We start from the raw sequence: 23,953 nt of genomic DNA on the forward strand, positions 1-23,953 counted from the left end.
TCAGCAGAACAGCAATTAATTCAACTAGTTCTGTTGAACTCTAGAAACAAAGGAACTATGCTAAAGTCAGCTTTTGGCAAACATTTCAGTTCTAATCGAAGACATTCTTTGTATACACCTTAGTGTTTTAGTTTATACAGACCTGTGGAGCTATATGATTTGAAAATAGATGTTCCTTAACATGCTGGATACCCTAAAATATCCCAAGGCCCAGATTGCCACCATAAACAAATCCAATCTCTTAACTTCATCAGGGCTGCACAATAACTCTCTCAAAGAGAGCAATCAGCTTTGAAATGAGATGGCCAGGCATGCAATTGTTACAAACTTTTTTTTAATTAATATTTCTGAATTCCTTTTTTTTTTAATCTTTACAGTAGTTAATGTGCAATTCTTGATACTCTCAGGTCACAGGGATGAGGGAGTCACAAAATTTTTCTTGGCACTTATAACACAGAACAAATACTGGCATTATCCATGGGCGAAGGGATGGGTTTCGAGGTAAAAGCAGGGGATGCTGAAGGAGCTGGGGTGGGAAAGGGGAGGTTGCTTTTGTTATTTTATTTTATTTTAAAGGATTTGCTTTCCTCTCTGGAAGGATTTGATAAGGGGCAGGGGAGGGAGAAGGGCTGATATTGGAGCAGCTGCTTGCGTCAACCCAAAGCGCCTGGAAGGGGTAAGAGAAAGTCCATGCTGCATCTCCACAGAGGTTACATAATCAGGCTTCATTAGTGCTTTTCAGTGTACATTATTTTGTCCTTTTAAAAAAATGGTTTGCTCTAGTTTAGAAACCAAAACCAAAATGAAAGATGACAAAAAAAGTGGATACAACAAAAGACACAAGAAGGCCTCACTCTCTTCCCCCACCCTGGAGTTATTCCCCTCTCCAACAGATGCAACTTTGTCATTTGGGATAATGCCTTAGCTGGTTGGTTGGACCTCAGCAAAGAAGGATCAGACCATTTTGAGCAGTCTAGATGGTCTTCAAAGAGATGTTCTAATCTAGGACTTGAATTTGGGCATCAGGCTTGTGTTGGTTTCCCCTATCCATCTACAACCCAGCTACGAGGTGCCTCAGAGGGTTACGTGGCCCTTGATTCCCCCCGCCGTGCCTCTTATTCTAGAACAGCATAGCCACAGAACCCAATCCTTATTCCAGACATTCCTCTTCTAGCATTCCTTTGTTTTAAAAAATTTGATCTGGCAGCCCTGCCTTGGAAGAGATCCCAGACCTCTGATACACAGCAAAAAAGGTTAGAATTTTTCAGAGAAAGAATCTTCTGTCTAGCAGTTTCAGTTTCAAGGTTAATAGACACTCTGACCAGCTCTTTCAAAGCAGCCAGGCCTGGGAAGAAAGCCAACCCTAGTACAGTCTTGTCCAGTTCCTAAGGCCATCAAGACTGCTGAGAAAAAGAAATATCAGCCACAGACACAATGCTAGCGACTATTCTAGTCTGCTCCAATGTAAACAGATTTGCTCAACTAAGTTTAACCACATGAGAGTCACTCTGCCAGTTTCTCTGGGCTGTCCTGGCACCAATCGGAAGGGGCTCTTCATACAAACTGCCTTCTAGGGATATATAAATATGAGAAGGATGGTATATCTTCTCTTTTCGCGATTCCACTTAAAAACAGTATCTCACTTTCCCCTTCTTAAGGGGAAATGTTAAGTCCAATACCTCAGGAATCTGAATAAAATGGCTGCTCTTCCCCCTCAGATGCGACTGTGACTACAGAACTCCACACTTCCCCTTCCCCAGCCACCAAGAGGTCAGTATTCACCACAATGCTACCAAACAACATGCAGTGAAACATCACTAGCCTTTTAAATACTCCTCTCCTCTGCTTCAAAGCAGGCTTTCAGAGATAGTCTTTGAAGAAGCAGAAACCATGTACATGTGTGGTGGGAAAGTAGTCAGTGCAAAGCAATGGGACAGAAGATGCTGAAATGTATTTCATTCACTGAGGGATCTAACAGAGGCGCCATCTTTCTAACCCATGTCCCCTAGGTAGCAATAAGCTGCATCAACTAGTAACTGGCTTGCTCCTCCTTTCCTTTCACACATTAACAAATGCTGGGGCCACAAAGCAAAGTCTGATGTGGGGCAGAGACATATAGCTGCAATATATGTGCACACACTCTTCCCAATGTAAACAACTTTAAGTTAGGTAAGAAGACTGGGAGCCAGGATCTGTAGGTTATGTACTTAGATCAGTTTACAAAATGAATGTTAGGTTTCACGGAATGCTTGCTGCACGTTTCCAGATGACACCGATAGGAGATTAAATGGTGTTGTTTGCAAAGTTTAACTTCATGAATAGGGAACTTGAGTGGCTGGGACAGAAATCTATATGGCAATCATTCTTGGTCAAATGCAGAGCTGATTTGGGTGTTTGAATTTTACACGCTCTCCCTCACCAGCTCCATTGCCTTAACATTTGCAACACTCAGATGAAGCATAAAATGATCACTGCCTGAAACTGAATTGTAATGAACATGAATGTGGGAAGTAACCGAGCTGGATTAAAATAACCAACATTCAAACAGGAATGTACTGTCTTATAACTGCCCTAATTAGACATCCCAATCCAGATGTCAAGTCCATTCTTTTCCTTGCAAGACAAGATAATGGTATCAAGACAGTTTGATGCTATTCTGAGTTTTGTATCACTTGGGTACCGGGGGAGAGGGGGAAGAGGAGAAAGGCAAGATATGAAATCATAGTACAGCCAGTAAAAACAAAGCAAATAGGCAAGGTCACTTTTCATGTTATAGTGGCCGAACAGGTTTGCCACTATGTGTACATGCAGCAGGATGGCAGAGTCAATCCCAGCTCAGTGGTACGTGTGACTTCATACAGATGATGGAAGGTATCCACTTGTTGCAGGCATACGTTACATTCTACAGAAGTACACCTAAACATTACGTGATCCTCAGCTGCCAACATCCCAGCAGTGCAGCTGGAAGGTAAAAAATAGTCAACAAGGATCCTTCATTGAGTGAACCTTTCATATGGGAAGGAGGGACAGTTAGGAAGGATTATTGATCCATCAGTCAATCTAGAGTAGAATCTGAAACGTTTCCTGTTGCTCCAAATGATTTTCCTTTCCAAAAACCCTCTCAAAATCATGGTGGGTGGGTGGGGGGATTCTGAGTCTGTCCCTACTTTAACATAATCCAGTGTATACCTCTGGAAAAAAAGTCTTTTTTGTTTGTTTGAGAGAAAAGGTCCAGGCAACTTTGCTGGAGCATGCTAGATGAGATAAGAGAGTACCCCCCAAGCCTAACAGAGACTCTTCTGATGACAATCTGGTGATAAGGGATTAGAGAGATTTGTGTGTGAGAATGTATGCACAGATCTGTGAGGAGGGGCATATTAAGACATTCTAACCCTCTAACTCCACATTTGTCTTTTAAAATTTCACCACAACCTCTCCAGACCAGGAGAGCTGGTCTGGAGAGGAGAGCTGGTCTTGTGGTAGCAAGCATGACTTGTCCCCATAGCTAAGCAGGGTCTGCCCTGGTTGCATCTGAATGGGAGACTAGAAGTGTGAGCACTGCAAGATATTCCCCTCAGGGGATGAAGCCGCTCTGGGAAGAGCAGAAGGTTCCAAGTTCCCTCCCTGGCTTCTCCAAGATGGGGCTGAGAGAGATACCTGCCTGCAACCTTGGAGAAGCTGCTGCCAGTCTGTGAAGACAATACTGAGCTAGATAGACAAATGGTCTGACTCAGTATATGGCAGTTTCCTATGTTCCTAACCTCCAGAGCAAATATAAGCCACACCATTTCTACTTGTTCACCTTGCCTGTTTTGCTGTATAAAAAGAACGAAGTTAGAAATTCCAATTCTGGCATAAGAGGTTTTGGACCTGTTCAATTCAGAACTTTTTCAACACAGTGGGAGAGGTTCTGGGTTAGAGTGGGGAAGGAAGAGAGGAATATAAACATCAGTCAGCCAATGCAACACTGACGATTGCCTGGTAATGTAATTCCATGCAAGTCTACTCAGAAGTAGGTTCTAATGAGTTCAATTGGACTGCCAGTTAAGATGTTCTGTGTCACCTGAGACATGGACACAGCATTAGGGCAGGGAGAAGGACTTGGGCCTGATGTGATTGAAGCTATGTTCAACTGGTAGCCTGTAAGAAATGGTGGCTAGAGATGTGATTTCTATTTGCCTTAAAACACCTGTCCAGCCAGCTCAACAGGGCTCAGATGAGCACTGTGATGCAGATGTGCATTCACACTGGCATTCATATATAAGCTTTCAGGGATACTGTACCTCTTGCTGGAGTGGGATGACAAATGTCTGCCAATTAAGTTAATGGATTTTGCTTTGTTGTCAATGCTTATATTTTCCATGACTTGAAAAAGCCAGCTCTCAAGCAAGAGGTCATTGGATTTTTCTCCTAGAACTCTTTGAGAAATTAGACGAGAAACGTTTGCAGGATGCGCACACATGTGCACAAGCACACGCACACGCACGCGCGCACACACACACACACACACACAGAGTGTTTTTAAAAAAACAACTTCTTCTCATGCATTACTCGCCCTGTTCTTAACTGGAGCATGACTAAGGTTTATTTAGTATAAGAGAATAATCAACTGTACACACACCCCTATTTGGTATCAAGTAAATGTCTATGATTTTTCTTTTTAAAAATATTGCTTTTCTATCATTTCATCTTCTTCAGGGAGAAACACAATCAAGAGTGAAAGGAATGGGTTTAATTCTATAAATGATCATACAAGCAATAGAAAAAGTAGGGGAAACTAGTGGCTGACAACATTCCAGGGGAGCGGGGGGGGGGGGGGGGGCTCCAAAGGCCTTTAGATCCAGGCTCCAAAATTACCTAGATGCACCTCTGCTGACAACAAAAGAACACCTTCCTATAAAAAGATAGTGGGGAAGGAGAAAAAGGACCTGGAAGTGAAAATGTAGTGTTACGTCTGAAACTGCCAGTGTGCAAACTTTCCTGTTTTCAGATCTCAGCCATATGTAATCAATTTCTCCCAAATATAGTACAAATGCTGACATAAGGCCCTTTCAGACAGTCATTTATTCCATCATGAATACTGGCTGGCACCCAGACTAAATTACTCTATAGAACCACTCAGAAGTTACTCTAGAGGACTACATAGTTTCAGTAGGACTTCCATCTAATCAGGATGTCAGGCACCCTGCAGACTTGGCAAAGAGGCACCTTTTAACGTGGTGATTCTCTTTATTTAGCAGGGGAAGAGTAACTGGCCCTATCCACCCCCAGCACAGGACCTCCAGTGACTCTTGCTGGTGTCTGTCTTATGTTTCTTTTTAGATTGTGAGCCCTTTGGGGATAGGGTTCCATCTTATTTATTTATTATTTCTCTGTGTAAACCACTTTGGAAACTCCTGTTGAAAAGTGGTATATAAATATTTGTTGTTGATTATTATGGGAGATCTTATGGAGTGTCAATGAGACCTTCTCCTCATCCCTTGTGGAATTTGCACTACTCCAGTAAAACTCTCATTTCTTTTCAGATCTCATTCATTTTGATTTGTAAATGCTAGCAGAACAACGTGTGATGATAAAAGATGTAGATGGATCATTGCACAACTTGAAGATGAGTGGTTTTCCACATAGGAGGCAACGTAGTGGAGGTTTGGCTCTGAAGGGCATGCCCGTCCACTTCCACACCTGAGCTAGTCATTGCCACTGTGCTATATTACCACCGGCCATTGCCCCTTGCAGTTTTTTTTTTTTTTTAAGAAATGAGGCCAGTTTTATCACTATTTCACCCCTCACTTTTTAAAAACAAGAGCCCACTCCCTTTCATGTTTTTCAGATGTAAGCCTCACTGCTGTTCGTGGGACTTCCTCCCAAGTGCAGGGAGAAGAGAACCATGACCTTTGGGGAAAAAAATAGGGCTGTACATTGAAAACATTGTCCCAAATGCTCTGATCATTAAACACAAAAAAGGCAAGCCTCAAAACTGTAAAGTGCTCGCATGTAAGTGCCTCCTGGAGCTATTTCTCCCCCTGAAATTTGGGGCAGGGGGAATCAAGGCCTCAGAAAGTTCTACCATGCATGAAAGTTTCAGCCCATTCTGCAAAGAAAAGAACAAATTATGAGAGGGGATGACAGCAGCCCACAAACCTCCTTTGTTTCTAATGGACATCGCGTTGAACAACGGAGTTTGCACAATTTTAGGCATTTGCAGAACAGTGCTCTTGTGCAGCTCCATTGATTCTTGTTAATGCTTGCAGCAGCACGAGCGATGCAGAAGTCATATGTGGGGCACTGCACAGTATGTGGGCCATCAAACATCAAGCTTTATCTCTACAGAACCTCTTGTACCTATCTGCCTGGAATTTTGGTGATACAGTGCCTGCAAGAGGAGCTATGATACCTGAATTCTGTCAAGTTCTGTCAAGAAATAAAAACGTTACAGACATTTTAGTTATTTCATATTTTAGTCAAAAGAATTATTTTAGTAGTCTAGAGAATTGTTTTAGTGCTATTACGATGTTATGCTATATCATTCTCCCTGCCCCCTCCAGTAATTGAAAGAGCACGTGAGCAGCAATTCAACATAAACATTTAAAAAATAAAAAGGAGGAAATGGTTTCAGCAGCACCATCTATGTATGTTTACTTGGAAGTAAGTCACTCTAGTGCTTACTCCCAGGAAAGCGTGAATAGGATTGCATGTTGAAGGGAAGGGGGAGTGATCTGTGGGATTTCAGGAAGTGATTAACTAATGATCAGCAACAATGTTCAGAGAACCTGGAGACACGTAATGTGCAGAACATTAGCATTTAAAAAGTCTCAGTGGGGACGTGGGGACAGTGGGAGGTACAATCAACTGGCAACTTTCCAGCCCCCAGGTGTGGCTGGAAAATAGCAAAATGAGTTCACCAAAGAAACCCAGCAGAACTGCAGCATATGGAAGCTTTGCTCTTTTGCATGCAGCTCAGTCTGGAAACTGACAGGAGTAAGTGCAAAAAAAGCCCTCCAACTGGAAGGGCCTCTAATCACCAGTCAAGGCATGGCTGCACTGCAAAATTAATTAGCCCAGTTTATCAAGACCCTTTCTGTCAAAGGATCCAATGGTGCTATAATTCTGGAAGCACTGAGGAAAGAACATTCTCCGCATCCTCACAAAACTACAATGCCCAGCATTCCTTAGGAAAGTCATGATATTTAAACCAGTATAACCACACCTGCCAACATGTCCTTATTTTCCCATTTACCTGAATAGGAAAATCGGGACATGTTGGCAGGTATGGTATAACTCATTACATTAGGTTTGTAATGTACATTGATCTAGAGTAAGATCAGATTATTACTAGCCCTATAGTAAAAACATTTCACAGCAAGCACAATTCCCCTGGACCAGAAAGTGGGGGGAATATTCTGCAGCCAGCCTCGTTTGCTGAGATCACAATCTCCTGTAAAGTAAGCCTTCTCTGCAAAATGTCCACTTATGTATATCTCTTTGAATATATTAGCATATGTGTCTGTCTCTGTCTCCCTCCAGTGGCCCTAATTAGAAAATTAAGTGGCCTGCTCTTCGTGCCAAAGAACTCTAAAAAAACAACAACCCCCAAACCAAACAAACTAGAACTGCCAACTATCTTGACCAAAGGGGGGAAAGTAGCATGCCCCAAAGTCAAAATCAACCATTTTGGGATTAAGCAATGCATTGAATGTGTACAGGACATACAAAATATTGTAAGTCTTCTCACATTTTCAAATTCAGATGTTCTGTTCCTTTTCAGATAATACTGATGAACTCAGGTGGATGGTGGGTAACTATTTCGCTAAGTTACCTGAGGGAAGAGCTGACTGAGAGGCTGAGTTCCAAAGTGCATTTGCTGTGTCATCAGATACAGAGCTCAGGAATACAAGCGGAGTTAGTTAAGAAGCAAACCTAGATTTGGACTAAAATGTGAAATGGCCTCTACAAGATACATTCCTCCTGTATCACAACAGCAAATGAACAGGGTGTTCTCTGGCCTCTCTGTGACAAATGAAAATAGTCTGCCCTTGATATATACAGACTAGCTACCAGTGTGCCTAAGGAGAGGCATTCACACATCCGCAAATAAACAAAGAGCCTTCTATATGCAGGGCTGACTTTGAGCCCATTTTGTAAGCACAAATATTCTATTTCTGCCACTGATCCTCTCCTATCCGTGCTCCTTAACAAACCTGGCCGAATCTAAAGGTTGCAACCCTAACTGAAACATACCCAGAGCAGTTGGTCCTACCCACTAGAGCAGCTCATAAAAGATTATTTTTATAAGAGCTTTATTTCGATGGAGGCAATTGGGCCTCTAGGAGAGTCACTTTCCCTTCACAAACAACAACAGAGACCTGATCAGCAACTGCGTGAAACTTCCATTAGAGAAAAAGGACACTTTCCAGATTGGATTTGTTTCCAGAGAAGGGCCTTCTACACATGATGCTCTCTGACAGCAATTAACAGCCTGATTTAAAATAATAAATCAGTCTTTAAGGTGCTACACTGATTTGTCATCTTTTTGCTACTAGAGATTTAACACAGCTACTCTTCTTGAATTTATTTCCATGGACATTCAAAGACAAGGGTTTCTATCTTCAAAAATGTTTTGATTTCCTTTATTTAAAAGACTGCTGCCCACAGCCTCCTTCTGCAATTTGGGAGAACAGTTTGTTTTGACTTGCTCAAAGGAAGGCTAAGGAAGTCTTTGATGCAATGATGAACATGAGGGCAAGAAGAATATTTCTAGAAGATCTGTGTTTGTCAGGAGGAATATAAGTTTTCCTTTCCAATCAGAATAACCAGTTCATTTTTTCAAAGATTTCTAAGAAAAAAAAAATTCTGAGAAAAATTCCCCTATATGTTTAAGAGCTGTTATCTGAACCATACAAAGAGAGATGGAAAAGGAGAGAAAGGAGATTCCCTCAGGTCACCCAGCCAAACTAGAACTCAAGCATTCCATGTTCCTAGTTTGCCCTACTCACTTCTTATCCCAAAATGGAAGCAGAACCTATGAGCCCAAGTATGGGAGCTGTTCGCTCTGCATCAACACCACCTGGAAGCATCATGAATACAAAACCAACATGAAGCTGGGGTGGAAGGGAAGACGTGAAGGTTCACATTGTGATTAGTTACCTGTTGCTGAAGAGGGGAGCTTGGCCAAAGTTATAACCCCTGACAAAGACATGGGTCTTAAGAGTCCAACAGGCTTAGCCTTTCCCTGGTTCAAAGACCTGGGGGCTGCACTGCAACATCCTCACATACTGGGTGGCTTGTGGTACTCTTAGGAACAAAGAAGTGATGCTTTTTCTCTTGGCTTTGCCCCTTCCTTCAGAGCCTGAGTCTCAGCCTCACCATGTTTGTTTGTGGCAACCTAGTTGAGGTGGTAGAAAGGGTTGGTATTGAAATCACCCTCACTGCTCCACCATCCAAATACTCAGACTGGAAAAGGGTTTTGACTGTGCTTCACCTTTGAGCAGGTGATAGCCAAGTTACTTCCCTGGGTTTCTGCTCCACACTTGCTTGTATTAACTTTTTAGTACCCTTTTGCATGCCCTAGAACGCATACCTGCCTGGCAGTAAAATCTTGGCTTTGGGGGCTTTCTTTTGCTTGCCATTTTCCTTTTTTGTTTTGTTCTTGGTCATTTTCCTTTTCTGCTTGAGCACCATTCATGTCCAGAAGGGGCTATCAAAATGGCCTCACGGGAACAGGTCCTACATCACCATTTTGAAGTCACCTGCTTCTGCCTCTCATTTTGTGGGTAGTAAGAGTAAAAGTGAGCAAGAGGTTCTCAGAGAAAGGCTACAGCCATGAAAACAGAGATTTTACTTCTGCCATATGCTTTCCCATATGCATGCAAAAAGGTGAAAGAGCACAAATATTCCTAAAAAAAAATTAATTTTAAAAATATACACAAATGGTTACAGAGCAGACACCCAGCAAAGTATAAGGCTACCACCCACCTAAATGGGAAGCACAGTCAAAACCAAGACAATGACTCAGAGATATTATGGCTATAGAAGGAATGCCCAGCAACTCAAGTGTGTTTGCCGGCTTGTGCAAATGTGCATTTGCGCCAATACTCTACAGGAACATATATTATAAAGTTGTGGGGAGGAACATAAAGCCCACCTGCTTGGGGAAGAAGCCAGAGATAAAGCAACTCCCAATCTGCTCCCCCACCCCCCATACAACCACCCCACAGATGTTATGGCTGGTGGGTCTGCAAGCTTGTGCAAATACAAATAAGCACCCATACAGAGTTTAAAAAATAAAAAATTTAAAAAAAATTAAAGAGTGAAAAAAGGTGAAGGTAAGAGAAAACACCAGCAAGCTAGCTAGTGACCAGAAGAGAACTATACGCCAAAGGAAAGAGGACTGCAGAGGTACTCCCAGGTGTGGAATGGGCAGAGCCGACACTCCGAAAGGCAACCCACAGGCAGGTAGCCACACCTCCAGCTCCCACTTAGTTTTTTACACAGCTGTTCCTAACTCCCCCAATATTCCAAGCTGCTCTTTTCAGGACTGTCTAAAAGTACAACTTTTTAAAGACTTATTTCATGCATTGAAAGGCCAAAAGTCAGGAAAAAAGCTGGGAGGAGCAATTTCCCACAGCTGTAACCATAATGAAGCAACTACAAAATGGCGCCTGGAAAACTTCAATGTCCTTCACTCAAAATATCTGAGGGCTGCTTTGTCCTACAGGCCATCAGTTTAGAAGGCCAGAGTGGTCCCAACCTATAGGACAAACAAAGGGCTGCCACTGAGTGTGGAAGGTGCGTAGCTTCAAAAGGCATGAACATCTGGAGCGGGGGATGTGGAGGATACTGGGAATGGCAGGAGAGGAACCACCTTGCTGTGCAAGACCCAAATGTACCTAAGTTAGAGGGGGGAAGGGCAGGAGAGGAGCTGACAAGGGTGAGGAGGACATGACCAACAACACTGTGATTCAGTTCCTTCCCTGCTTGAGTTTATCATGGCACAATGCTTTTTCTACTCTCTGGTATGGGCCTGAGGAAATGACGACCAATCTGAGTTAAAAGCCATGCCTGGGGAGAACCAGACTTGATTAAGAAAGGGGCTGTGCTCTGGGACAATACTTCCCTGGATCATGACCTCCAGCTGCAAAATGGATTTGGTTTTTTAAAATTTTCTACTAAAAAATATATCTAAAAACAATTAATAGCACAAGGACAGAGGGGAGCAGGGAGAAAATGCTAGCCAGAACTGCCAACGGAGCAGTAATTAGGAACTCCCCTCTGAGCTTGTACTACCTGTGGTGCCTGAGAAATCAAGGCCCATGTTTAATTTTTTTTTAAAGGAGACGGCACAATGCATTCTTTCCCCTCTGCCAAAACAAAAACAAACCAACAAAAAAAAAAAAAGGAAATGAAAAAGGTGGAAAACGATCCTACAAAAATCAAATTAGGAAATAAAAACCATCGACTGGAAAAAGAGAGGTGGGCACGTTTTACTGGAGGCCCTCAGTGGAGGTGCCTGTGTCACCGTCATGGCTGCTCGTCTCAAAGCTGTGCTCCACCCCCATGATGTCTGGCTCCATCTTGCCAGTGTCGTTGATGAAGGTTGTGTAGGTGTCACCTTCAGCCATCAGTAGTTTCAATTTGGGGATCCAGCTCTTGCGGACAACGCGCCGCGCGTTTGTGCACATGTCAGCAGCAATAGCATTCATTTCGCTCTCCTTGAAGTTGGGGGCAAAGTTCTGGCAATAAACTGAGGAAATGAAAGGATGTGAGTTTCAATCAACAGGAATATTTCCCCCACAGCTCTTTGTCTTCCTAGATCAACATCTGCCCAAGTTTGCAATGATTTGCACTTGAGAGGTATCAGTTGTACTCCTAGCATAAGATGATGTATGACAAAGTCTTAAAACCACAGTGTCAGATGGAAGAAAGAGACCCACTTCAAAGCTTTCATGTACAGCATTAAATCTATCTCCTCGGTTGTGATCATTGTGGATTTGGGTACTCGGACAGGACTGAGTATGATGCACCACCCATGATCTAAATGAATGTCACCCTCTCTCTTAAGAAGCTGGCAACAATATTTCCCCCTCCCCAAAGAGAAAGACCTCTTCAAACAGACACTCACACTTCACAGCATGAAGCACCCTGCTGTCGAGGGGTTTCCGGCTAGGGTCGTTGGTGGAGGAGCGGATTCCAGTGCCGCAACTGTTGGCAAGGGTGTTCCTAGCAAAGTGATTATTAGAAAGCGATGAAAAACACATTGAACTGCATCTCATGCAAATTCCCAGAACTTCATTTCTATTTCAGCTCAGCAGAAGTCCCAGATCCTGTCCTGCCGCCTGCTCTAAGCAGACTCCTACAGCCCAGGGTTCTGGCTCCAAAGACTAACACTAAACTAACTTTGGGGGCATGAAGAGAAGAAAATGAAGAGTCTACTCCCACCTTCCCCACACATAACTGGAAAAGACACTCACCGGTCAAAGAAGGATGCTAGCAGCCGTCTGAGAAGCACTTTGTGCCGTGTCCCAGCACTGACATGACAATTCATCAGCTGGGCCCGAGAGATATATACGTTGGTACCTGGGCAGCAAAGAGAAAGACAAAGCCTGTCATGAAAGCAGAACACTTCCATACTGAGTAGCAATCAATAAAACCATCTCACCAAATGTCCATAGTACCAAACGCTTCAAAGAAGTGACCAGAAGCGATGTAAATATGAAGGGATCCTCTATCCCCACACTCAGCTTCCGCTAACCCATTCAGAAACAGGCCAATCCAGAGATGGACACAGCCTCCAGGTTAGTAGCCATTGATAGACCTGTCCTCCATGAATCTGTCTAAGCCCTTTTTCTCTTTGTCTACCCTCTCTACTCCATGCATAATTTTATACACTTCAAATATGCCTCCCCTTAGTCACCTCTTTTCCAAGGTAAAGAGCCCCAGGTGTTGCAGCCTAGCCTCATAAGGAAGGTGCTCCAGGCTCCAATCATTTGGTTGCCCTCTTCTGCACCTTTTCCAGTTCTACAATATCCTTTTTAAGATATGGTGACCAAAGCTGTACACAGTACTCCAGATGTGGCCGCACTATAGATTTGTATAAGGGCATTATAATATTAGCATTTTTATTTTCAATCCCCTTCCTAATGATTCATAGAATGGAATTAGCTTTTTTCACAGCTGCCGCGCACTGAGACAACACTTTCAACGAGCTGTCCACCACGACCCCAAGATCTTTCTCCTGGTCAGTCACTGACAGCTCAGATCCCATCAGCGTATATGTGAAGTTGGTTTTTTTTGTCCCAATGTGCATCACTTTACATTTGCTTACATTGAACTGGATTTGCCATTTTGTTGCCCAGTCCTCCAGTTTGGAGAGATTTTTTGGAGTTCCTCACAATCCGTTGTGGATTTCACTACCCTAAATAGTTTAGCATCATCTGCAAATTTGGCCACTTCGCTGGTCACTCCAACTTCTAGATCGTTTATGAACAAGTTAAAGAGCACTGGTCCCAGTACCGATCCCTGGGGGACCCCACTTCCTACCTATCTCCATTGTGAAAACTGTCTGTTTATTCCTACTGTTTCCTGTCCTTCAACCAGTTACCGATCCACACATGAACCTGTTCCCTTATTCCATGACTGCTAAGCTTACTCAAGAGCCTTTGATGGGAAACTTGATCAAAAGCTTTTTGGAAGTCCAAGTATACTATTTCAACTGGATCACCTTTATCCACATGCCTGGTGACAGTCTCAAAGAACTCCAAAAGGTTAGTGAGGCAAGACTTTCCTTTGCAGAAGCCATGCTGGTTCTCCTTCAACAAGGCCTGTTCTTCTATATGCTTTACAATTTTGTCCTTAAGTATGCTTTCCATACTTTGGACTGCAGCCAGACAGAGGCAGTCAGAAGGGTGGCTGGAAGGAAGACGGCTGTGGGAGTAAGGAGTTCTTATCTGGCTTCTACGCTCCACTCTCCTCTGGATGGGGAAGGGTCTGGCCAAGGCTTTTTCTTTGCTCTTGTCCTCCTTGCTGAAGCCTGTTTGCTATAAGGGTTGAACTCACTCTAATTGTGTTCAGATATACTCTGCAACTGGCCAAACTGCCTAATTGGTGTGGGTGTGACACCCATTGGGCTTCTGAGATCTTGGCCTTTATTAGAGTGGACTGCAGCCAGAGGCGCAGCCGCTGGCGCAGGCTGCCTGCAGGGGGCCAGCCTTTGGAGGTGGCCTTTGGAGGTGGGACTGAGGGCTGGGGCCGACATACTAACTTGAACAGCTAGAGAAGATTCTTGCTCACTTCACTGCTGGTGAGATTGGGTCGAAGTAGTTATGTGTTTGGGTTCATCTAGAGATGGGGAGACAGGGGGTGCCTTAGTTGAATGTGGGGCAGCTATTCCGGTGGTGGTGGGGAATAGAAGAAGTAACGTTGGCAGATCAGCAGGCCGTTCCAGGGGAAGGGTAGTCAGAAATTTAATAGCTGTCTCCTCTTCCGGCTGTCCTGCCAGCTCTATGACCTTGGGGAGCACTACCAACAACACACATAGCCTTACCTTGCTCCTCTGCAATGCCAGGTCGGTCCAAAATAAACCCGAGATCATCCATGATTTGATTATGGATGAAGGGGCTGACCTGGTGTGTATCACCGAGACTTGGTTGGGGGAGGCTGGTGGCCCAGTCTGGTCCCAGCTTCTCCCTCCAGGATACTCTGTTGAGGAGCAGGTGTGGGGAGGTGGAGTGGTTGTTGTCTATAAGGATAAAATCTCCCTTACCAGGGTCCCTGTTGAGGTATCTGACCATATTGAATGTGTGTACCTAAGTTTGGAGACCAGGGATAGATTGGGATTTCTGTTGGTGTACTGATCGCCCTGCTGCCCGACGGAATCCCTTACTGAGCTCACGGACTTGGTCACGGAACTTGTGTTGGAGTCTCACAGACTTTTGGTGCTGGGGGACTTCAATGTTCACTTCAGGACCAATTTGTCCGGGGCAGCTCAGGAGTTCATAGCAGCCATGACAACTATGGGCCTATCCCAAGTGGTCTCCGGACCGAGGCACATTGCAGGTCACACACTTGATTTGGTCTTTTACTCTGATCAGGGTGGTGTTCCGTGGGTGGGGACTCCTGTGATTTCCCCATTGTCATGGACGGACCACTATCTAGTTAAGGTTAGGCTTACAACCACTTTCCATCTCTGCAGGGGCAAGGGGCCTATTAGAATGGTCTGCCCAAAGAGGTTATTGGATCCAATAGGATTCCAAGAAGCTTTGGAGGAATTTAATGTTGGCTCTGCCGGTGATCCTGTTGATGTCCTGGTGCAAAACTGGAATAACATGCTCACCAGGGCAGTAGACACAATTGCTCCTAAGTGTCCCCTCTCACCCGCTTCAAAACAGGCCCCTTGGTATATGGAAGATCTACGGGGGCAGAAGCGGCAAGGTAGGCGACTGGAATGCAAGTGGAGAAAGACTTGACTAGAATCCGACAGATTACGACATAGAGCACATTTAAAGATCTATGCTCAGGCAATACGTACGGCAAAGAAGCGGTTCTTTTCTGCCCGTATTGCATCTGCGAGTTCACGTCCAGTGGAGTTGTTCAGGGTTGTGAGGGGGCTAGTAAGTGCCCCCCCCTTCCTTGGATGAGAATTTGGAGCCATCAGTTACCCGCTGTGATGTGTTTAAAGAGTTTTTTTGCAGATAAAATCTCTCGGATTCGGGTCGACTTAAATGGAGACTCCACAATTAATTTGATGTCTGTACTGGAGGTGTCTGGCAACTCCTCTTATGTGATTTGACTGGATTGGTTTCAGTTTGTGACTCCTGAGGATGTGGACAAGCTGCTCGGAACGGTGAGGCCTACCACTTGTTCTCTTGACCCTTGTCCAACATGGCTTGTTCTATCTAGCAGGGAGGCTGTTGTGGGAGGCCTGGTAGAAATCATAAATGCTTCTCTGAGGGAGGGCAGGATGCCTCCTTGTCTTAAGGAGGCAATTATTAGACCTCTTCTTAAGAAGCCTGCATTAGATCCCTCAGAGTTGAGCAACTATAGGCCTGTTTCCAACCTCCCATGGCTGGGCAAGGTAATTGAGAAGGTGGTGGCCTCTCAGCTCCAGGTGGTCTTGGATGAAACTGATTATCTAGACCCAATTCAAACTGATTTTGGGGCGGGCTATGGGGTGGAGACTGGGGGTGTGCACGAACTGGTCCAGAGGCCATGTTGGAGGCCTCCGAACCGGCTTGGAGCCGGACCGGTCCGGCAGTCCGGCACCGAGGGGGGGTGTCTCCCTTTAAGGGCGGGGTAGAACTTACCCCTCCCACCGCTCCTCCCCCTCCGGCGCTGCAGTTTAAAGTGAAGATTTTGGGGTGGCAGCGTTCCTCGCTGCCGCCCCTGCCCCCGTCGTCGCTTGTTAAGTCTCTGTAATCGCAGCACGCATGCGCACGTGGTGGCGCGCGCCACCTACTTCACATGCAGCGTGCGTGTGACGTAGGTGGCGCACGCGTGCACAGCGGCAACGGGTGCGCGCCACCACGCGCGCATGCGTGCTGCGATTACAGAGATTTAGCAAGCGACGACAGGGGCAGGGGCAGCAGAGAGGAACACTGCCGCCCCAAAATCTTCGCTTTAAACTACAGCGCTGGAGGGGGAAGAGCAGCGGGAGGGGTAAGTTCTACCCCCCCACACCCTTAAAGGGAGACCCCCCCCTCGGTGCCGGTCCGGACCATGCACATCCTTAGCGGAGACTGCCTTGGTCGGCCTGATGGATGATCTCCAATTGGGAATTGACAGAGAAAGTGTGACTCTGTTGGTCCTTTTGGATGTCTCAGCGGCTTTTGATACTATCGACCATAGTATCTTTCTGGAACATGTGAGGGTGTTGGGAGTGGGGGGCACTGTTTTACAGTGGTTCCGCTCCTACCTCTCGGACAGATTCCAGATGGTGTCAATTGGAGACTGTTGCTCTTCAAAATCTGAGCTTAAGTATGGTGTCCCTCAAGGCTCCATACTTTCTCCAATGCTCTTTAACATCTACATGAAACCGCTGGGAGAGATCATCAGGGGATTTGGAGCGGGGTGCTATCAGTATGCTGATGACACCCAAATCTACATCTCCATGTCAGCTTCTTCAGGAGATGGCATAACTTCCCTAAATGCTTGCCTGGAAGCAGTAATGGGCTAGATGAGGGAGAATAAACTGAAACTGAATCCAGATAAGACGGAGGTGCTTATTGTGCGGGGTCAGAACTCTAGAGCTGATTTTGATCCACCTGTTCTAGATGGGGTCACACTTCCCCAAAAGGAACAGGTTTGCAGTCTGGGAGTACTTCTGGATCAACAGCTCTCCCTGGTTTCTCAGGTTGAGGCGGTGGCCAGGAATGCTTTCTATCAGCTTTGGCTGATAGCAATAGCAAGCAATAGCACTTACATTTATATACCGCTCTATAGCCCAAGCTCTCTAAGCGGTTTACAATGATTTTAGCATATTGCCCCCCAACATTCTGGGTACTCATTTTACCGACCTCGGAAGGATGGAAGGCTGAGTCAACCTTGAGCCCCTGGTCAGGATTGAACTTGTAACCTTCTGGTTACAGGGCGGCAGTTTTACCACTGCGCCACCAGGGGCTCATGGTGGATACGCCAGCTTCGTCTGTTTCTTGAGATGAACAACCTCAGAACAGTGGTACATATGTTGGTAACCTCCAGACTTGACTTCGGCAATGCGCTCTATGTGGGGCTGCCTTTGTACGTAGTCCGGAAGCTTCAGTTGGTACAGAAGACAGTGGCCAGGTTGGTCTCAGGGTCATCTTAGAAAGACCACATCACTCCTTTGTTGATAGAGTTACACTGACTGCCAAAAGGTTTCCGGGCAAAATACAAAGTGCTTGTCATAACTTATAAAGCCCTAAATGGCTTAGTCCCTGGGTATCTAAGAGAACGTCTTTTTCATTATGATCCCCACCGCCCATTGAGGTAGTCCGGATAAGTCTGTCTCCAGTTGCCGCCAGCTCGGCTGGTGGCCACATGGGGACGGGCTTTCTCGGTTGCTGCCATAAGACTGTGGAATGTGCTCCCTACTGAGATACGATCCTCCCCATCTCTGGTAAAAATTTTAGAAAGCATTTGAAAACCCACCTCTTTGCCCAAGCTTTTTCTGTTCTTTAAAATTTTAAGGTTTTAATTCATGGTGATTTTTAAATTGTTAATTTTTAAAAAGTTTTTGTATATATTGTAACTTGTTTTATACTACTGTTAACCACCCAGAGACGAAAGTTTGGGGCGGTGTACAAATGTAATAAATAAATAAAATCTTCCCTTGTCACCTCAAATTCACCCAGTTCCTCAGATGCTAAACCTGAAAAAACTCAATTCTGGAAAGGATATATGGTCAGTATCCTCCACTGTGAAGACAGATGCAAAGAACGCATTCAGCGTCTCTGCAATCTTCTTATCCTCCTTAATAATCTCTTTCATGTCCTCATCATCTAAGGGTCCAACCGCCTACTTGGCAGGTTTTCTACTTCTGATATATATTTAAATAAGTTTTTGTTATTCCCCATGACACTTCTAGCTATATTCTGCTGAAACACTCTCTTTGCATCCCTTATTGTGTCCTTGCATTTCTTTTGCCAGAGTTTATGTTCCTTCCTGTTCTCTTCATTTGGGCAGGACTTCCATTTTCTTAAGGAAGTCTTCTTCCCTTTTACAGCTTGCCTGACTCTGCTTGTTAGCCACGCTGGCATCCTCCTGAACTTGGTGGTACCTTTCCTCCTTCTTGGTTTACATTCCAACTGAGCTTCTAGCAGTGGAGGCTCTTCCCTTAGGACAGGGTGGGCAATGCCCACTCCCCAAAAAGGCCAAAAATGTCCAAAGAAACTAATAAAAATGGTCCAAAAACAATAATAGTCAGCCATTCTGTCCTCTGCCAGCATTTTAGGTCTGGCTGACACAGTCACTGCAGCCCTGCATTTCCCTGCCTGTAGCTTGCAAGCCTACAGTGTTGACATATAGTGGGTGCTGGTAGTAAAATTCCTTAAACACCTATAAGAGCACACGAAACAGTTTCAAATAACAGTGTTCATAAGGCAGGAGCCAATCCCAAGGCTGGCCTTTGTTGTCAAAAGATGGACTGAATTCAAATAGCCCTATATCAGGAAGACATCATACTGATTGACAGCTCCCTCTGCCTCCGACCAGCAATCAGTGTGGCTGGGGCAGTCCTTGTTCTAGTTTTCTGAAGGAAGAGAGCAGCAATCGCCATTTTGTTCACTCTTGGGCAGTGTGCTGAGAGAAGAGCTTGCTGAGAGACCATTTATTTTGTTTAGTTAGCATCAGATTATGTGAGTTAAGTTTATGTAATTGTCAGATTGTGTAAGTTATGTAATCGCTAGCAGCAAATACAGCGTGGTAGGTAGCTCCCTGCACCTCTCCTCAGGTCTGTACGTGAAGCGATCACTTCAGGCATAAGCCCCTCATGCTAGTACTATGTGGAAATAACAACTTGACTTAATTTGTGGAGGGTTTTGGTGGGTTTTTTGTTTGTTTGTTTTTAGCATTTTTAAATACACCAGACCTGCAGAGCCAGACAGATGGTTTTCTAGGCATTCAGGGTTACAAGTAAAAAGAGAGAGGGAAATGATTGATAAAGATTTTAAAACTCTCTGTTAGGCATTTCTGAAATAGTAAAAAGTGGCAGGTGGGCCAGGCTTCCAGAGAGGCCTATGCATAGGCCTTGCCAAAGCCTGAAGCTCTCCAGGTAGGGGTGTGCACGGAACCGCCAACTGCGGTCCGGCACTGGGGTGGGGGGTACCTTTAAGAGCGGCGGGAGGGTTTATTTACCCCTCCCGCCGCTTTCCCGCTCTGGTGCCGTAAACTTACGTGTAATTGGGGCGGCAGGATACCGCCCTGAGGCCCCTTCCCCGACGTTGCTTGCAAAACCTCCCAGGAGTGCTTTGCGCGCGCGCACATCACAGAGATGAGCATGCGCCTCACATCTCTGTGACGTGCGCGCACGCGCGCAAAGCACTCCTGGGAGGTTTTGCAAGCAACATCGGGGAAGGGGCGGCAGAGAGGTATCCTGCCACCCCAATTACTTGTAAGTTTATGGCGCCAGAGCGGGAAAGTGGCGGGAGGGGTAAGTAAACCCTCCTGCCGCTCTTAAAGGTACCCCCCACCCCAAACCGAACCACCCAGGTCCAGACCGGTCTGGAGGCCTTTTCAATGGCCTCCGGACTAGTCCGGGCCCATCCCTATCTCCAGGCAGGCCTTGGAGACTGGCAGGAGCAGACAGTCAAGAAAAGGTTAACCTTTCTCCCAGCCCTATTGGTTCTCCTGGAGCCTTGTGCTTCTCCCCCGCTTGGAATTTGTATGGAACTGCAGAGCCCAGGAAGCTGGCTGTTGGTCTCCCTCCAACCAAGAAGGAAAGTAAAACATTTGCTGTTTGAAAGTAAACCCCTTGTTGTTTGGTGTGTGTGTGTGTGTGATTTGTTCCCCTTGGTCAAGCTACCATGTTGCTCACTCTCCCCCTGCCATCCCCATGAACCGTGTGTGTGAGTTGCACATGGGAGAGAAGTCCCATTCTGTGTTTGTGTGTGAGAGAGAATTCTTAAGCTTTAAGAAACCAACAAAACATTTTCAAAGTATGTCAAAACAATTCTAGTGCAAACCTGTAAGAAAAACCCTCCCCATCAGTATACCTTGTTATGAGGAAATTAGTGCAAAAGTATTAAAAGCTTTGAAAAGAATGGGGGGTGGGAGGAGATGCTCTGACAAAATTGATCTGTTTTTGTTTCTTCCTTTTATTCCTAAAGTTACACTGGTTTATAGCTCTAATCTGGTCTCTGTGTGTGTTGCTTTCGCCGCCCCCCCCGCCGCCGCCCTTATTAAAAATATTTATATGCTGCTTTTTTAGCAACAGAGTTCTCACAATGGCTTAAATAGCAAAATATGAGAAAATGGCTCTCTTAACATGTTTCCCCTTTTAAACATTACTACTTTATTTTATTTTGCTTTGTGCTTGTAGCATGCTCCCCTACCAAAAGTCTATTTTTGTACACTTGCTTCAAAATAAGGCTTTGCAAATCAGTTCACAAGAAACTAATTTTTAAATTGCACATGAAATTGTTGTCTTTAAATTCTGCAAAATTGGGGTAACTCCATATATGACACAGCTCCCTACCCCAAGGAGCCTACAGTGTATATTTAAATAGTGGGGTGGGGGTGGTTGGCTACCACTGGTAGTAGTGTGACAATAGGGAGACAGCAGCATTTCTTTCTCTCATGACATCCTCTAACCTTCTGGACCTGCTTCTCTGACCAGGACTGTCTTAATAGCCTTGGGAAAGTCTTCAGGCACTTCCAACTTTCTGGTGTGTTTCTTCAAAGACTTTGTTGTGATGTTTGTAGACTGGGAAGGGTGCCTGGCACAGACAAACGGGCTCAAGTAATTTTCTCATCTGCAGAACAAGACTGAAGGCAAAAGGCCTTCCTTGGGAGAGTTCACAGATCTCTGTGGGGAGGGGTGGGCAGTAGGAGCAACATTCTGCAGCAGTACATAATTCCCCAATCAGTTGTGATAGAACAGGCAGGGGGCATCTGGCCCTCCATGCATGGAATTGGATGGGCAGATGTAGTTTCTGCTAACCAATTCCTCTCACTTTGGAATTTACTTAATGAAGGCGACTGGTTCTGTGAGGCTGAACTCCACGGTCCATAAAGGATGACCTTCCTATCGTCCTGCAGTCCCTCTGAACGGAACAACAAAAATGCCGAGAACTTAAAACTGAGTTCTTGCAAATGGAGGGGTGATGAGGAACCGGTCACAAGAATCCCCAAGCTGAGTGATTAGCAAAGAGAGGTTTGAGGAACTGTGTGCATCTCTTTGAGTGGAACAAAACATGCATGTGTATGAATGGATGAATTTTGTGTGTGTGCTCTCATGAGCATGGATGTGCGTCTACATGTGTGGACAGAATTTTGGTTTATGTGCATGCTCATGGGACTGTGTGCACACATGTCTGTAGCTGGTGACAAGGTCTCCGAGAACATGCACACAGCCCTGTATACAGACAAAGTGTGTGTCATAGTGATAATGTGGGGAAATCCATGCACTCAGACATGTACTCATGGCATGTTTGTATAACTGTCTGAAAATGGGTGTTCTTGAGTACAGAGGCTTTTACAGGTATGTTCCTTGGAATGACATAGCCACCTAATGGCGTAGTGGGGAAGTAACTTGCCTAGGGAGCAAGAGTTTGCTGGTTCGAATCCCCACTGCTATGTTTCCCAGACTCCTGTATTGAGCAGCAGCAATACAGGAAGATACTGAAAGGCATCATCTCACACTGCACGGGAGATGGCAATGGTAATCCCCTCCTGTATTCTATCAAAGAAAACCACATGGCTCTGTGGTCGCCAGGAGTCGACACCGACTCGATGGCACAACTTTACCTTTTACTTCCTATATGCTCACAGGAGTTAGTGTTGTTTTGTTTTGGTTTTTTTGCTCCATCTCTGCACCACCCACTTTGGCTCTGCCCACCTGCCTGGCGCCCACCCAGTCCCAGTAGTCACCAGCCACCACTGGCTTCTAGTACTGTGGTTTTAAATAAATTCCATGCTTTCTGGAGTGATTTGACCCTCCTGACTTTCCCTTTCAACTTCCTTCTTACCAGTCCCGTCATTTTTGAGAAGGTTCAGCTTCTGAAGTCCAACGCATCTGTGTTGGATTTCTTTGACAATTCTCCACTTGCATATATGCTGAATTGGATCACACTATGGTTACTGCTAACCAATGGTTCTGCAACTCTGACATCTCGCACCAGGTCCTGGGCACCACACAGGATTAAATCCAAAGTCGCCATCTCTCTGGTTGGTTCCACAACTAACTGTTCTAAGGCACAGTCAATTAGCACATCTAGAAATTTGGACTCCCTCTCATTACCTGAATGTGAATTTACCCAGTCCATGTGTGGGTAGTTGAAGTCACCCATTATTTCTGCCCTGTCTTTCTTTGACGCCTCAAATAAGAGTTTCTCCAACTCCAGGTCACTCTCAGCGCTTTGATTCAGAGGGCAATAGCACGTCCCTAGTAACACATTTATTTTTAGTCCCCGTAATGTTACCCATAATGATTCTGAGGAGGACTCTGGTCCACCAAGGTTTTCTAGCTTATTGGAATCTATCCCTTCTTTGATATACAGTGCCACTCCTCCCCCAGCCTTCCCCTCCTTGTCCCTTCTATAGAGTTTATATCCAGGAATAATTGTGTCCCACTAGATCTCACCATTCCATCAGGTTTCTGTTACACCCACCATATTTATGTTTTCATTAGTAAACAGGTACTCCAGCTCACCCACCTTGGCTCAGAGGATTCTGGCATTGGTATATAGACATCTCTACACCGGGTCCCTCACCTGTTGTTGGCGTGTACTATCCCCCTTACCATCATTTGACCTATTTGGCAAGCTGTCCTGTGTTTCCTTCTGCTCAACTCCTGGCTCTACTCTGCCCACTTCTGGTTTATCCAAAACATGTTCACCCTCACATCTTAGGGGATTTTGCCAGCCAAGGCAGATACCACCCTGTTCCCGCCAACAATCCCCCAGGCTTCATTTTAAAAGCTGCTCTGTGACCTTCTTGATTTTCAGCGCCAGCAGTCTGGTTCCATTTTGGTTCAAGTGGAGCCCATCCCTTTTGTACAGGCTTCGCTTCCCCCCAAATGTATCCCAGTGCCTAATGAACCTAAATGCCTCCTCCCCTGTCTCATCCAAGCATTGAGACCCCTCAGCTACACCTGTCTCGCTGTCCCTGCGCGTGGAACAGGTAGCACTTCAGAGAATGCTACCCTGGTGGTCCTGGACTTCAGTATGCCACCTAGCAGCCTAAATTTGGCTTCCAGGACCTCCTGACTGTATTTCCCAACATCGTTGTGCCAATATGCACCACGACAGCTGACTCCTCCTCAGCA

General features: G+C 45.3%; 1 protein-coding gene across 5 annotated transcripts in view; it reads right to left on the reverse strand.

Annotated features, from left to right (window-relative positions):
• Positions 1 to 317: 317 nt before the first annotated feature.
• Positions 318 to 23,953, reverse strand: part of NACC1 (nucleus accumbens associated 1) — a 55,424-nt gene continuing 31,788 nt past the window's right edge. For all 5 annotated transcript variants that reach the window (XM_053289065.1, XM_053289062.1, XM_053289061.1 and 2 more), the window contains 3 exons: positions 12,468 to 12,573; positions 12,119 to 12,216; positions 318 to 11,740 (listed from right to left, as the gene is read on the reverse strand). In XM_053289065.1, coding sequence (XP_053145040.1) covers positions 11,481 to 11,740; positions 12,119 to 12,216; positions 12,468 to 12,573 — 464 coding nt within the window. In that variant the 3' untranslated portion in view covers positions 318 to 11,480. The remainder of the gene's footprint in view (positions 11,741 to 12,118; positions 12,217 to 12,467; positions 12,574 to 23,953) is intronic.

Source organism: Hemicordylus capensis, chromosome 2 (genome assembly GCF_027244095.1).
Source record: "Hemicordylus capensis ecotype Gifberg chromosome 2, rHemCap1.1.pri, whole genome shotgun sequence".
NCBI classification, from domain to species: domain Eukaryota; kingdom Metazoa; phylum Chordata; class Lepidosauria; order Squamata; family Cordylidae; genus Hemicordylus; species Hemicordylus capensis.